At 28.6% G+C, this 16,583-nt stretch overlaps 4 protein-coding genes across 9 annotated transcripts; 2 read left to right on the top strand and 2 right to left on the bottom strand.

Moving 5' to 3' along the window:
• Nucleotides 1-17: 17 nt before the first annotated feature.
• On the bottom strand, nt 18-3,119 carry LOC100747963 (ubiquitin-conjugating enzyme E2-22 kDa). Of its 2 annotated transcripts, none has more exons than XM_012382871.3 (5): nt 2,780-3,119; nt 1,550-1,702; nt 1,212-1,294; nt 963-1,126; nt 18-888 (listed from the first exon to the last, which is right to left on the bottom strand). In XM_012382871.3, exons 1-5 carry the CDS (start codon nt 2,840-2,842, stop codon nt 752-754), a joined length of 600 nt encoding a protein of 199 aa, XP_012238294.1. In that variant the 5' UTR covers nt 2,843-3,119; the 3' UTR covers nt 18-751. The 2 variants fall into 2 exon arrangements, with proteins under 2 accessions (XP_012238294.1, XP_012238295.1); XM_012382872.3 differs by lacking the exon at nt 2,780-3,119 and adding an exon at nt 1,798-1,839.
• On the top strand, nt 1,999-9,214 carry LOC100745936 (ribose-phosphate pyrophosphokinase 1). 4 transcript variants are annotated; one of them, XM_024366059.2, is made up of 8 exons: nt 1,999-2,314; nt 3,749-3,956; nt 4,677-4,860; nt 5,773-5,844; nt 7,036-7,059; nt 8,188-8,411; nt 8,473-8,806; nt 8,883-9,214. In XM_024366059.2, exons 1-8 carry the CDS (start codon nt 2,248-2,250, stop codon nt 8,973-8,975), a joined length of 1,206 nt encoding a protein of 401 aa, XP_024221827.1. In that variant the 5' UTR covers nt 1,999-2,247; the 3' UTR covers nt 8,976-9,214. The 4 variants fall into 4 exon arrangements, with proteins under 4 accessions (XP_024221827.1, XP_003487783.2, XP_024221828.1 ...); XM_003487735.4 differs by lacking the exon at nt 7,036-7,059 and having other exon boundaries at nt 2,002-2,314; XM_024366060.2 differs by lacking the exon at nt 5,773-5,844 and having other exon boundaries at nt 2,002-2,314.
• Nucleotides 9,215-10,790: 1,576 nt separating this feature from the next.
• LOC100746886 (metallophosphoesterase domain-containing protein 1) lies at nt 10,791-12,345 on the bottom strand. Of its 2 annotated transcripts, none has more exons than XM_003487657.4 (6): nt 12,218-12,345; nt 11,963-12,086; nt 11,673-11,817; nt 11,326-11,602; nt 11,025-11,251; nt 10,791-10,969 (listed from the first exon to the last, which is right to left on the bottom strand). In XM_003487657.4, exons 2-6 carry the CDS (start codon nt 12,083-12,085, stop codon nt 10,842-10,844), a joined length of 900 nt encoding a protein of 299 aa, XP_003487705.1. In that variant the 5' UTR covers nt 12,086; nt 12,218-12,345; the 3' UTR covers nt 10,791-10,841. The 2 variants fall into 2 exon arrangements, with proteins under 2 accessions (XP_003487705.1, XP_012238296.1); XM_012382873.3 differs by having other exon boundaries at nt 12,195-12,309.
• A 300-nt stretch (nt 12,346-12,645) lies between these two features.
• On the top strand, nt 12,646-15,197 carry LOC100740892 (probable medium-chain specific acyl-CoA dehydrogenase, mitochondrial). Its single transcript, XM_024366058.2, has 11 exons — nt 12,646-12,735; nt 12,805-13,046; nt 13,197-13,275; nt 13,381-13,548; nt 13,632-13,732; nt 13,794-13,874; nt 13,935-14,065; nt 14,143-14,251; nt 14,330-14,470; nt 14,551-14,826; nt 14,904-15,197. Exons 2-11 carry the CDS (start codon nt 13,032-13,034, stop codon nt 15,054-15,056), a joined length of 1,254 nt encoding a protein of 417 aa, XP_024221826.1. The 5' UTR covers nt 12,646-12,735; nt 12,805-13,031; the 3' UTR covers nt 15,057-15,197.
• Nucleotides 15,198-16,583: the final 1,386 nt, after the last annotated feature.

The raw sequence follows: 16,583 nt of genomic DNA on the forward strand, positions 1-16,583 counted from the left end.
AGCATTTATGTTTATCATTTTTTTTACAAATCCCTTTTAACGCTAACAGGTTGGTATCTATTTCAATAATGTACAATCAGATCTAAATAGATAAACCTCTTTGTGGCTTAAAGAAATCTACTAAAATCTAATAATAAAAGTATAAACTAATCGTGGTTTTCATTTTAATGTAATAAAGCATACAGAGTAGATATTGATTTATAAAAACAAAACGAAAAGTTTACTAAGTACTATTTCATGCAAACATTTTTTCACTGAAAAGAAAAAAATATATCACCAAATACAATGACATAAAGAGAAACGCCCAATAAGAAATTTAGAAATATACAGTAATTTGTACAAAGAGATTTAATAAATGTTTAACATATAAAACTATGTTTTTGTTAAAAAGAAAAAAATGATAAATGCATTATGGCTTAAATAACATTTTTAAACTTTTAATAAACGTAAGATGAAGAATGACATACTTTTCATACAGTTTTTTTTAAGTGTGCTATTAAGTTGGACTTAATAGATTTTATTAATTACTGTTTCTTCATGCCTATTTTACACGTTAAATAAATGAGTATTGTTTAAGGTTATTGAAATGAATTTCCTGTGAATTTTTTTGCCATTGAAATATTGTCGTTACAGGTGCTGAATTTGATTATGAAACTGCTATGGTATCAGTAATTGGGCATGGTGTTACAGAAGTTTTGTAATGACAAAATGAGCAGTGCTTTTATATGACAGATTAACTATACAGTTATCACTAACTGAAGAGCTGCTCAGTGGCACGTTCCAAATCCCAATTGTATGAAGATAAAGCAACTCTTGCATTATGTTCCTCAATACCCATATCTGTTAGTCGCCTTATTTTATCATCTAAATCAGGCATCTTTGCTGGTCCTGTAAATAATTTTAGTGTTTACAGAAAAATTGCAATTACATGTTACAATTAATTCTCTACAATATGCACTTACCACCTGCATATACATATGTCCAATGTTTGGCAGTTTGACGAAACATTTCTGGATGCTCTTTATATTGCCTAGCCACTACTGCATCTTGTGGATCATCTGGTTCTGCTGCAGATAGTAAAGCTTGTAATGATAGCAGTACTGTACGTAAAGTCATAGCAGCAGCCCTAAAAATCAGTATAAGAAATATAAAATATATTTCAAGCAATATTAAAATCATTATTTTTTATCTTATTTAACAGAATTACATACCACTGGTCTTTCAATATATCTAAACATATAGCACCTGTTACGGAAGATATATTAGGGTGCCATATTTTTGTTATGAATCGTACCTATAAAAAAATTATATGCTTACTGAAATATAATAACTAAATCTCAAGAAATATATATAAATCAATTTTTTTACTTATGATTGCAGAGTATTTGTAGAAAAGAAACTTTAAATATAAAATTGAAATATATGATAAAACAAAGAACTTAGAAAATGCTTTGTCATGTTTTAGGTTATATTAGCCTGTCTTAACATTAAATAATACAAAATTATTACTTTAACATATATTAATCATATTGACTTACAAAGTGCTTACTTTAGGAGGATTGAAGGGATATGTCTCGGGAACTTTAATCTCGAGCACAAAATTACCTCCCTCATATGGTGTATCTGGCGGGCCCGCTATCTCACCTTTTAGTTCAGTAAAACTATCATTTACCAATTCGACTTTGATTGCACATTTTGCAACCTATAACAAAATTTAAACAGATTACTAAAAAGCACTGATATTTTCATTATCAGTTTACATTACCATTAAACCTTTTCTACAAGATACATACTTACATGAGTGAATATGGCTACAATTTGCATGAAACAAAATTAATCTTACATTTTTTAGATCTATAAACAAATGAATAATAAAAACACAAAAGTCAATAACATGAAAGCATAATTGTGGGTTATTATACTGCAATTGTTTAATGTATATTAATACTTAATCAGTTATGTAACTTTTTATACAAATTACAAAACATATTAGTTTTTATCAAATAACAATATTCTACAGAAGATGGTATTGCAGTGACACATGTAAAATAATTCTTCAAAAACTGTGTGCAAGATATAACCAACTGACCTATTGACATTATCATCTGATACTGAATTGATGTAATATTTTATAGTGATAATTTACCATATTGTTACAACATAAAGATTGAGACATTCTGGTGTAATCTGCCCCTCTATAAACATGTAGAAGTGATAAATGAAAACAAATATTCTTGGGCACATAGAATGGATCTCTCAGAACAACACAAGCGCAAACGAATATGTCAGTGCTCACAGAAATTTAAGGGAAATGGTACGTATTTAAACAAAAGATTTCATAGATGAAAGCATGTGTCAATCATTAATCTTATATTTAAACACAGAAAATATGCATTATTTTGCATAATTGGAGTTACACATTAGTTCATTAAAATATCTAAAAAGTATAGAAAATTTATTCATAATTTTTTTTTCTCGAGCAAAAATATATGGTAGAAATATTTTTGAACGCAACAAAACAGTAACGTTTTATTGGTAAATTTCGATGAGTTTAAATGCTGATGACAGTCAAGAATACCATACAACAGGTGCCTACGCTTTGTTCGCGGTGATTTTATCAACCAATGAATTGCGGCACATTTTTGTCACGCCACACATGAAATTTCTTTGGGATAGTATAACATAACTGTACGATGTTGTTTAGCAATTCTAATAATTATATCTGGAGTAAAAAACAAACGATACTTTCTAAAATTATAGGAAGCTATTATTCACTCACCTCCTCGCTTCTTATAACCTCTTTAAATTCGCGTTGGATTCTCAATGCCGCGATGTTCGCCATAGCTTCCGAATCGGTGAGACAGTCAGTACACTGTCATCGTCATTCGAATAGATTAACGAAGTTCGCTGAATGCGTCAACGTGCACAAAACCTTTAAGGTATTAGTATTTGGGTTTACTCTCTCTCTCTACTTAGAAAAACGAACGTTCTAACTCGTGTTCTATACTAAAATCTCCGCTCACGGATACATCCAATTTATCATTTAATCACTGCCGGCGCCACATTGATGAGAAAAGTTGACTGTCACTCGCTCGTGTTCACCCTTTTGAATTTTGTCTACGTTCACGTCGTTGCTCGGTATGGCGCCAATTTATAAATTATGGAAAAATGTAAATTTTAATAATAATTCAATTATTTGTAACTTATTTTTATCTTTTATAAAAACATAAAAAAGTGTCTCACATGTTTTTATATTTACACCAAAAGAAATATGCTGTAAAAAAATAGCAATTTTAATTATCGGGATTATAAATTAGTATATAAGATAAATTAAAATTTACCAACAAACTAAACTAATTCTTCACTTACTTCGAATTACACATGATATAAAACTGAGCAAAAAATATAGTTGAAACCTTTAAATGATTTGTAAAATGTGTAATTTTAAGTATTATTACATTATAAAATTAGTTATTATCATGCCCCTTAAACGTACGGTTAAATTACTGCAATAATAACGTACGTCATGAATAACATTTATAAAAATGTCATAATTTTCATCAAGCAGTAACATAATCTTGTTGATATTTCTTAGTCTGTTATTTTTTTAACGGAAAAAAATATACGATAAGAAATGCATTTGCGCGGTTATGTCCAACACTCGATGGGCGGAGTATAATATTAAACATCACATCCGGTTTTAAAAGCGTTCTCTGATTGGATAGTCTCTTTGTGGTTTCTGTTTTAGTGATGCCTGTGTCCCAGCCAGTGCGTGCTAAGAGTTTGTTACGCGCAAACTTAGAAAATTCTCGCGGGCGACTTTTACAGAGCAGAATGCCAAACATCAAAGTCTTCAGTGGCACATCGCATCCAGATTTGGCTCAACGTATCGTTGACAGACTCGGTATTGACATTGGAAAAGTTGTCACGAAGAAATTTAGTAACCTCGAAACATGGTAATGGTTGCATTCACCGCTATAACCACGTTATTGTCATTAGATTAAACTCAAGTCCCGACCACGTGTCATTTCAAATCTTATTGAAATTCCTTCTTCCTGGTATATCTTTCCATAAAGCGCAGAATATTTTTATCACCCTTGTATTGTCATTTCCATATATGTACCCGTTAATTCATCAACCCTACCAGAGTACAAACAACCCTGTCGCGCAAGGCCGGTTTTCTAGTATACTACCGAGCCGCGATTTTTAACTTGAAGGTCAACTAGTACAATTATTAATACACATTCTAATGATTTCTGACATTAATGTATACTTCTACATACATAATACAGTACATAATTCTATAGAGTATTTTAACTTGTGTGTAAACATATGATAAATACATTTCTTTGCTATGTTAGTACTTATACATATTTGATTTTTATCATAAAGTATACAATTTTTTAATTGGAATAATTTTAAGAATAAAAGAAATCAAGTATGTAGACTAAAATAAGTAAACTATATAGATTTTACTTTTCTGCTTGCATATGTTAGAGAACAATTATAACTCTGATTTGTTGGTATATTAAGAATAAAAAGTAAACAACAATATCTCTAAATTTGTATGTAAGTCGGCTAATATATAGCACAAATTTATATTTATATGTGTTTATATATAATATGTATCACTAATATGATATTAATTATATTTGTTTTGTTCATGCTCTTATTAGCGTGGAAATAGGAGAATCTGTTCGTGGAGAAGATGTATACATTGTACAAAGTGGAAGTGGAGAAGTAAATGACAACTTGATGGAATTATTGATTATGATCAATGCATGTAAAATTGCTTCTGCATCTCGAGTAACTGCTGTAATTCCTTGTTTCCCGTACGCAAGACAAGATAAGAAGGATAAGGTAGGACACATTGATAAGATAATGTGTTTTATTTTTTTACCTATTATAGTATTATGCATAGAAATTTAGTAAAATACAAAAAACTGATAATACTTTGAAATAATCAATAAAGTTTAATTCATTTAAATTACTTATATTGCCTTATAATTTTATTACTATTATGTGGTGTATCTTATAAGATAAATGTATGCACTGTTTATATTTTACAAACATATTTGTGGAAATCTTATACCAAAACATTTTGTTTGTTTAGATTACATATGATGTATAATGTATGATGGTAAATTTAATTTACACTGTACTGTGATACTTGTTTGTCTTGCCGTTATTGACTATCCAACAGTAGATTTATCTATAAGTACCTATTTGCATATAAATGCATATTTATATATAAAGAAATTAGTAAAATCAATTAATTATTACCTTAAATGAATCATATAAAAAAGGTGTAAATATAAAACACTTATATAACAAAATAACTTCTAGGAACTATGTTTTAGTGAATCTAGTACTCTAGGTACATAATAGTCATCTTGTTGATTTATGTTATCAATTAATATGATTACATTGCTTTACACATGCAAATAAAGTGAATACTCCTGTAGGGAGAAAAATGCTATGCTTATAATTTTTATAAAATGATATAATAGTTACATTCCTAATTTAACCATGTATATATATTTTTATTCAAATAATTATTTATTATGTGCTTATTTCTCTTAAACACTTCTGACATAATAATAACATTATATACATATTTCAAATAATTTATCTAATAAGTTGTGGTTTTAATCAAAATTGTCTATTTTATATCTTCTGTAGTTATGAGTACTGAAAAGTTTGATCCCCATAATAAGGAAAATATGACTTGCTAAAGAAAAAGTTAATTTTTTTTATATGATATCTTCACAGGGTGGTGATGGACGTGACAACAGAAATTCTAAGAAACAAATTATCATGAAGTCAAACGAGTGGAAATTCAGGGTAACTTGTAGCGGTCTTTTTTTGCTCTATTCACTTTTAATAGCTTTGCAACAGGCCAGTGGAGTAATATCACTTTTGGAACGCAAAACATGAGTTTTCATCATCATACAAAATATACATATTTATAATATTTTGGCTTACATCATTGAGTCATACCAAATAGTAGTCTTGTTTAGCAGGATTACGTTATTTACTATATTATACTTATTTCTACAAAATCATAACTAACATGAATTAATACTAATATTTAATTTTGACATATTCTACAAGGGAATGATTTAAAGTTTCAGATATATTATCTAAACACTTTAAATATTTTATTTAGATATTCATTGCATGTAAATATACATGCAAAATTTCATATTTAAAGAAACAATGCACTGGAACTATATGTATGTCCACTGTTTAGCACATTTCTTTCCATATATAAATATATAACATAGTATGCATGCAACAAATCAAGGATTACATATAATGTTAAAAAGTATTAATCATTCATCTTATACATTTTATGGGGTTGCTTGAAGATATGAAATACTAGGGAATAATGATATATGCATTGTTTAATGCAAATACTTAACTCTCATATTCTTCTTGCATGAATTAATTTCTCAGAAATACAGGTATTTTAATATATATATATTATATTAAATATATTTATATATATTGTAACATTACATTTTACAAAGTGGTACATATTAATGGAACAAAATTTCATATAATTTTGCAATAAGTAATTAGCAAAGCTGTAAACAACAAATATATTGTAACTGAAGCTGTGTATTTAGTAATTATCAGAAGGTTATCAGAAGTTAGATAACCCACATGAATATTGCAAAATTAATATCGCAATTCATCGAGGGGGGCCTTCCGTGCATTCATACTATAATATTTACCATTATTGTCTACTGAATGCAATTTATTTTAATAAATTTACTGGTATCCTTTTTAAGATGTTAATAACAAGTCGCCACAACATTTTATAAAGAAATAAGCACAATGGAGGCATATTGGTTTAATGAAGATTTAATTAAAATAACACAATTATTATTGTTATCAAAATGTAGTCTTTGATAAGTAATCTCCAAATACAATAGATTGTAATGAGGAAGAAATATTATTATTAAAATAATTCTTGTCAAAAATTCATTTTACTTTTACATAAATTTCTGAATAGTTGGGTATTTTCAGGATTTTGTGCCCGACCTCTCTACAGTGAGTATAAGAACAATAAGATTGTAACGTTTGTCGAGTGTAACGTTTGTAATTATAACTCGATGAACAATTTGAGTTGTTATATCATTCTTAGTTTTTTACAAAATTTTCTTTGTAGGACTAACAAAACTCATATATATTGCTATATAGCACAATGATATCCCCATGAATGAATGAATGAATGAACTATTTGGTCATAGCATATTGATACCTGTATGAGAGGGCAAAATATTAATATAATAGCATTCTACATACATTTTTAATAATCTATATACACATAATGGGATACACACTTGTATGTTATATGGGTACTAATTATTATGTTGCTAAATATGTTGTTGTCCAAGTATACTACTAATCATGAAATGCCTATCTTCTTAATGAAATAGTGCTTTGACAAGATAAAATTGTGATTGTGTTATTTAGGCAATAGAATGTTATGCCAATAAAATGATTTGCAAACAGATATTATTTTTTAAATATTAACATCAATTAGCTTCTTTGAAACATATTTATTACAGATAAGTTTATTAAGATAATTTTATCACTATTACCTTTCTGAACACAATGCATTTGTGTTTGTTTAAAGAATTTCACTGTTATTATAATATCAATGGTACACCAATATATTTATTATATATTTTGGTCATAACTGCAGAGTTCTATAACTTTATTTTATTTTCCCAAATGTCCTTAAATGTTTTCATGAAAAATTACGGTATCAGAATGCACTGTGTTCTGTATTGTAATTTATAAGTTTGAATTTTGCTTGACTTACATTTTCCTGTTGAATCTAACTGGGATGCATTTGCAACATATTGTTTTCGTTTTTATCTGTATGTACACACATACAATATATTTTTAACGAATATTTCAATACATAGCCATTGTATTCATATTTTGTCCCCTCCAAAGAAAGAATTTTCTATTGTATAACATATCTTTTATAAAAATATATTTTGAATTATATACTCCTTCATTTATTGACCTTATAAAATGCTTTCTAAAAGGTCTTGAAAATTTTAATGGCAATATTTTCAAATTGCAGGATATTTCCAGTTGCAAATGGACTTCAGAGATTCATACAATTTCATAAGATTAAAATTAGATTTTATCTTCTTTTTTCAGAGTCGTGCGCCTATTTCAGCAAAGTTAGTAGCAAATATGTTGTCAGTAGCAGGAGCTGATCACATTATTACAATGGATTTGCACGCTAGTCAAATACAAGGATTTTTTGACATTCCAGTTGACAACTTATTTGCTGAACCAGCTGTTTTGAAATGGATTAAAGAAAACATTATAGAATGGCGAAACAGCATCATTGTTTCTCCAGATGCTGGTGGTGCTAAAAGGTAAAATTTAAAATTAGCATTAATCTAAAGCAAATATATTAAAGGAAAATAATTTCAACAGGGTAACATCTATTGCTGATCGACTAAATGTTGAATTTGCTCTTATACATAAAGAAAGGAAAAAGGCGAATGAAGTTGCTAGTATGGTATTAGTTGGAGATGTAAAAGACAGAGTTGCTATTCTAGTAGACGACATGGCCGACACTTGTGGCACTATTTGTCATGCAGCAGAAAAGCTTTTAGAAGCTGGAGCAACAAAAGTATATGCCATTTTAACACATGGAATTTTCAGTGGCCCAGCAATTAGTAGAATTAACAATGCATGTTTTGAAGCTGTGGTAGTAACAAATACCATTCCTCAAGATGGCCATATGCAGGATTGCCCAAAGATACAGGTAGATGAATAATTATAATATATATTTAACATATTTATATATTTGTATGCTTGATTCTTGTATTGGTATATTTTAGTGTATCGATGTATCAATGATGTTCGCTGAGGCTGTAAGGCGGACTCATAACGGTGAATCTGTATCGTACCTGTTTTCAAATGTACCGTATTAGATGAAAATCTTCCTGATAATATACTCTTTCAAACTATGTAAGGAGAATGTAATCTTTTTACATCTGTTTACTGTTATTCTTAGTTTAGTTTAAACTAATTTGCCTATAAAATCAACTTGGGATAAGCACCAATATCCCGTTTTTAATTTGGTAACTATACATATCTTTTTTTCGATAGACATGTGTAGAAAGTAAAACATTAAACAGCTAAAACATACTATATTGTCCATTTCGAAGAAAAAAAGTTAATAAGTAATATATACAAAAAGAAGTTACAGAGTAAAATTGCTTAAAAATAATTAAATTTTCGCTAGATTGTCACTTAATACGCAGAATACATCATTTTCCCATTTAGGACATATAGTTATTATATTGTTTAACTTAAATTGTATAATTTGTTATTGCGATATGAAATGAAGTAATGATCCTAACAGTTGTGTAAAACTGTATGAGGACAAAGGGTATCGTAACGAGTGCAAGTAGCCATTTATACGAGATATATATATATATATATATAAAATTAATTACGCCGTAGAGGCATATCTCATTTTTTACAAACATGTAAAAATTTGCAATATGTATGTACAATTTATCAACTGATAAGCACATCAGAATAATTAACTTTTACAGCTCTAGTATGATGTATTATAATATTCTAATACACTGTGTACTATGTTGTATACAATAGAAAAATGATGTCAAAAAGACATTGTATTATTTTCAAGTATCTTTTACTACTACAATTTTTAAAAATTAACGAGCAAGTCACTATTTATATGAATATATTTCTATTACCGCAAAAAATGATTGTCTCATTTAATAGAGGAAAGTGATTTTATTGTTGGCTTTGTATCAATATGATACAAAAATATAAATCAATATAAATACAGCAATGTTTACATGCAAATTTTTCTTAATTCAGTAAAAAATGCTACCTGTTGATGAATTGGATATTATAATAAATATCTTTAAAAAATGCAATTTTAATTCTTTATTACTATAATAGAAAAATTATGTACATGATCATTTTACTATTAATTTAATATTAATATTTTGGATATATTGATTAAATATTTAGAAACATTTTATTTTTTCAAAAGTTATGTATAAAATCTAACTGAAACAAGCTTTTACTTCACTAATTAAATATCAAGTTGATTTGTTTATTATTATTAATTATAACATATTGACCTACGGTATATAAGTTGCATTATAATACTCGGATATTATTATACACTATTGAACGGAATACAACTAATAAATATTGTTCGTTATATTGTAATTGAAATTGTAACAGTCGATTGTAAAGAAGTTATTCATGACATATTTCTTAACTACAATACCAAATATTTTGTTGATATGACTAAGATTTTATATACACTTCAATATGATAGAAATATCTGATTTAATGTGTAACTTAATTTATAGTATTATGTGCAACAATTTATGATGATTAAATTGTGTAATTTCTATATTCAAAATACATAGTACGCAAGGTTTTTATAATTCGTTTAGACATACATTTGTGAGATAACTTCTTAAAATAATATAAATTAAAACTTTATCTAAGTACAAAACTGTTCTATTTACATGTCATTATGTGTAAATAAAGATATAATTATAAAATTTTTATATCTGTAAAGAATGTATGCTAAATATTACTTTCAACAATTTTTTAATATCTTCAAGTGAACGATACTATCTTAAAATCATAATTTTTTTATATCTGCCTTGTAATTTTTGTTCTTTTAGATAAGATTGTAATACAAAAAATTTATAGGAATATACGAATAAATAAATTGAAATTTTTATACGTTTGTACATAAGAAACATAACGAAATTTATCGTTATACTTTATAATTTTGTTTATGATTTGCAATGTTCAGGTGGTAATGTTATATCAAAAACTACTGGTGGATTACTTGGTAAATAATTTAAATCACACGTTGATGCATTTACATATATGATTTTCCCATCAGATGAGATGCCATACCCTAAAAATTATAAGCATGTAATTCATTTGGAATAAAAAAAAATTTTATTTTGTACCTTCATGTATATGACCAAAAACATGATACTTTGGTTTAACTCTATTTTGAACTGTAGAAAGTAACTCAACACATCCAGCTCTTACGCCACTACAACATAAATCTCCATGACCTACAGGAGGTGTGTGTGTTACAAGAATATCTGTGTCTGATGGTATCATTTCCCATTTTGAAAGGCATGCTTCTCCACGAGGTACATTAAATGCCCACTTACAAAATTCTGGTTGCCTAAAGTATAGGAAAAATTTATTAGGAAACTATGATATATAAAATGTCTTTATAATACAGAAATAAATACTTACCATGGGGTACCATATATTTTTATTCCATGTATTATAGTTTCTGAATCTTCTAAATAAGTGCAATTTGTCAAATATTCTTTAACGTTCGCGGTCTGTATTGCTTCTGCAAGAGTATCCTTAGACATTCCTAATGTAGGTATATTGTCAAGAATACTGGTCCCTGTATGTTTTTGACGATTTCCACTGGTTTGTAAAGAAAAGGGATGAGTAAATGTGGGATCAAAGCTAAGTTCATGATTACCAGCTATAACGATTTTATTTTTATGTGGCAAATTACCTACAACAAAATGATTATTATCAACTAATGCTATCAAGCTAAAAAAATGAGCTTTTTTATTTGACATTACCAATCCAATTATTAAATTCTATGACTTCTTGTAAACTACCACATTTTGTAAAATCTCCAGCATGTATAAACACATCTCCCATGGGTATATCGAATTTTATGAATGGTGTTAATGAATGAGTATCACTCATACAAACAACACGGAGCTAAAATATAATGAAATACCACAATAAATTGTTTTTTTTACCCTTAGTATTATAATACCATACGAGTTTTGTATATTGGCTATTATAGGTTAGATTCAACGGATGTTTGTAATAAAAATGACGACAAGTAATTTAAACTTTTTACTTTATCATTTGCTGCTTCAGTTGTTGGAAGTTTGGTATTTATTTTAATCACTTTTTGCTGCTGTGACAGTTCACGCCAAGCTGCTGTAGGATTGTTTGTTAATGGATGAATATCTATCTTCATGCTGGAGAGATTGCAATAGTCGCTTATCAATTTTAGTTATTATTATAGCAAAAAAATGAAATTAGTATACATAATACACTAATTAACACACAGCTACTTTTCTACATACATTAGCTTAAGTTCATGTTGTACCTTTCACATAAAAATATTAATTACTTGGTCGACAAAGACGATTCAACATCGACTGGTAGATTTATTTCCCTTCCTTATGCGAATTTAAACGATTATAGTTTGTTATTTTGTTCATAAATAATGTTATATTTTTTACAACTTATTATTCGTAAATTAATTAAATAAACACTTATTAAATTATTAAGTAATTTAAATCCAGTTTAACGCAATTCTTAAATCTTTCGAAAATATTTAAATGTCGAAGAAGTGACCAAAATTTTCGCGCCTTCTCATGTATATAAAATTAGTATTTAAATAGTTTTATCGATATTAAGATTTCATGTTAAAAAATAAGTCTCATGTATAAAAAGAAAATTATATCTGCGAAACATACTTAGTCTACAAATATATATTTACCAAAAGAAAAAGGTTATAACAAATATTAAAATAACCATTCAGTTATTTACTTCCAAAGCTTTATACTAGATTTACAATATATATATACTTTCGCTTTATGTACAACATACAGTGTTAATAAAGTATGTAATTAGTAAGTTATAATATATTTATGAACATAGTCTTATTTGTTCAAATACTAATTATCTTAGGTATTTATTTCATAAGTAATGATAGTTGGTAGTCGCTGATGTACTTTGATCTGCAAGGACCGTGATTTGCAGCATTTGTTAAAAGTTCTGATAAAGATTTCGTTTAAATTAAATGTCTTATGTACAAACTTTGTGAATTTTCAATACGTTCAAAAGTAACAATACCGATAAAGGTTTGAAATTAAAGAACTTCTTAAAATTAAAAGTAAAAACAAAGAAACATCAAAATGTTTTCACGAACGGTAAGTACTTTACAAGACATGAAATTTTATACAAAAGTTAAATAATGCTACAGATGATATAAGTATGTATAACTTTCATTATTGTGCAAACCCTGCAAATTGTTTTTTGAGCTGTTAAAGATATTAATGATATATCATATGCCTTGTTAGATAATGAAAAGTGTAACGTATCAAAAGGTGATGAGAACATTTTCATCAACATCTGATTATGCTATAGGATATAACTTTGGTTAGTATAACAAATTGAATATGACAATAACTTAGTTATATTTATAGTTATATTTGTAAGAATAAAAATATCTTTTATTATATATTTTTATAATACCCACTTTAGAACTAAATGATATGCAAAGAGAAATGCAAGAATTGGCTCGCAAATTTACAAAAGAAGAAATCATTCCAGTAGCTGCTGAATATGATAGAAGTGGAAAATATCCATGGGATATTGTGAAGAAAGCATGGAGTTTGGGTTTATTAAATAAACATATTCCTGAATATTGTGGTATTGTTACAGACTTATATAATTTAAAAAATATAAAATTTTATATATAAACTATAAACTAAAAATATAAACTATTATTATAGGAGGAATGAACGTTGGTACTTTTGAAGGTTGTTTAGTTGGAGAGGAATTTGCTTATGGCTGTACAGGAATATCAACTGCTTTAGAAGGATCAGGATTAGGTGTAAGTTCATTTTGCAATGTTTCTATTTACGTAAAATAATGGTATTTAAAATTTTTTACAGCAAGCTCCTGTAATTGCATTTGGAACAAAAGAACAACACAAAAAATATCTTGGAAGACTTATCGAAGAACCACTTGTTGCTGTAAGATAATCAAATTTTAATTCCTAATAATTTAATACATTTACAATATAAAAATTATAGGCATATTGTGTTACCGAACCTGGAGCTGGATCAGATGTTGCAGGTGTTAAAACAAAGGCTGAAAAGAAAGGAAATGAATGGATCATTAATGGAACAAAAATGTGGATAACAAATGGAGGTGTTGCTAATTGGTATATTGAATTTATCAGTAATTTATTTGTCACTAAATTATGTCTATATTCACTATATAAAATAATCACTTATATAGGTATTTTCTATTAGCAAGGACAAATCCTGATCCAAAAGCTCCAGCTGGTAAGGCTTTCACAGCTTTTATCGTAGAACGCGAGTATGAAGGTGTAACACCTGGTCGAAAAGTAAAGTTTGTTCTTAATAAATTATTTTTCATTGCATTTTTTAGAATTTCAAAATAAATCTATTTTATGATGAAACAGGAACTAAACATGGGTCAAAGAGCTTCCGATACTCGAATGATAACATTCGAAGACGTCCGTGTTCCACAAGAAAATGTTTTGGGCAAAGAAGGCGAAGGATTTAAGATTGCTATGAAAACTTTTGATAAAACTAGGCCAATGGTACGACAATAAAAATACTCCTTAAAGATAACCAATTATAAATTGTAATATTCAAATGTTGTTTCTTATTCCCTTCATAGGTTGCAGCTTCATCTGTCGGTCTAGCTCAAAGAGCTCTTGACGAAGCTATAAAATACGCAACACAACGTAAAGCTTTTAATAAAGTAATAGGAGAACATCAAGCTGTAGCATTCATGCTCGCAGATATGTCGATCGGTGTTGAGACTGCTAGACTTGCATGGATGAAGGCAGCTTGGGCTGCCGATCGTAGTCTTCCAATAGCTACAAATCTTGCTAGCATTGCAAAGTGTTATGGTGGTGATGTAGCCAACAAATGTGCAACAGATGCTGTTCAAGTATATTATTATTACACAATATATTTATCTTTTTTAAAAAGTAAAAGTAATCATTTCATATTCGAAATTATTTACAGATTTTCGGTGGTGCTGGATTCAACACCGAATATCCGGTAGAAAAATTGATGCGAGATGCAAAAATTTATCAAATTTACGAAGGTACTGCGCAAATCCAGAGACTTATAATCTCGCGTTATCTACTTTCTGAGGCTACTCAGAAAAATATATAATTTTTCTAACAAGAATTTTGTACAATTATAAAAAATATTAATTCTTTAAAAGTATTATATTATATATATATTTTTATAAAATTTATAATAATATTTTGTATGTTTGTTATAACATTTTGTATATTAATTAAACGTTGAAATCTTGCACCTTGTTAATTTTTTATAAATACTTTGAAATATACATTTTATTACAGGAAAACATACAGGAGAAGAAACGTGAGAATTTTGCATTTCATATTTCGCGCTGATCGGTGTTAGATAGCGCTGCAAACGTTGTTCGAAAGCGTTAGTCAAGTGTATTGTACAATGAAAAGGGATTACATCGCATTATGTCCGTCAGGTCATAGTTTTTACACGGTTATATTTGGTGAAGTCGTGCGTGGCGAGTTATGCAACATTTGGTGTAAAAGCGCCCCATAATAAGACGTCCAGATATTGTGACATCTGACCTACTTAGACGGTATCGTCATATTTAAGGCAGTGGTAAATTGACAACATTTATAACGTGAAAAACGTATCTGACAGCCTTTCAATTTGCAGATTCTAACTGCCTGCAAACACGAGGGAACTAGGGAATCTTTCGGAAATTGCGTCTTTCCGTGATACATTATTGGAACACAGTGCCGTGACTAGCAAATTCTGGTACCCACTAAAACCTCGCTCGATACGTTCCTTCTCTCAAAATACTTTCCCTTTTGTTATTGTTCGATGTGGTACAATTGAAAGTAAACAGTTGGAAGATTATTCCAATGTTCGAGGCTTCATACATTAAATTTCGCCGAGCTCTTTCTACATCATGTAGCGTGTACGAGATCGGTATAGTTAATATTTTCCCTTTCGTTATCCACTGCCGTGCCTATGAATGGTAAAATTGGGCGCAAATTAAATGGTTAACTCATTCTTACAAGACAGATGTATCATACCATAGTAAAAATTAACATTCTTCGATTTTTATTTTAAACCGAACAACAATCGACTCTTTTATCTATGATTATTCAAATTTATAACTTTTTAACGCCTAATCAACTAGTATCTTTTAATTTTGTTCAAAATTACAATTGCACACTCGTCGAAGCATTTAATTCGATAAAGCGAAATAATAGCATTGAATAACAACATTCGTAATTCAATAAAGCGAAATAACATTTTTAAAAATTAATGAGTCAAAAATTAAACTTTCCTTATAATACGAGATTACGTTTTATATCTCTAATGTTCAAGGCTCATTAAAACAAAGCCAATTAACGCGTACATCGCAGATCAAAAAGGGAATGTAAAAGAATTCGCATTACGTTTTTTCGAGTTTTGATCTCATAAATATAACGCGCCTAATTTTGCCTCGATCGTTCTAATTAAACCTTGACTGCCGATTGAATTAAACGCATATGACACGTTGAGAAAAGACTTGGAAACGTACGTTAATAGATGTATAGAAATGGCAAGAATCGCAACAAGGTGGGCGACGGAAAGCGTGATTTGGGCGCGCGGTACCGATAAAGAGAATCGACGGCGGGCACCGGCGCTAAG

Source organism: Bombus impatiens, unplaced genomic scaffold (genome assembly GCF_000188095.3).
Source record: "Bombus impatiens unplaced genomic scaffold, BIMP_2.2 scf_0197, whole genome shotgun sequence".
Taxonomy (NCBI): domain Eukaryota; kingdom Metazoa; phylum Arthropoda; class Insecta; order Hymenoptera; family Apidae; genus Bombus; species Bombus impatiens.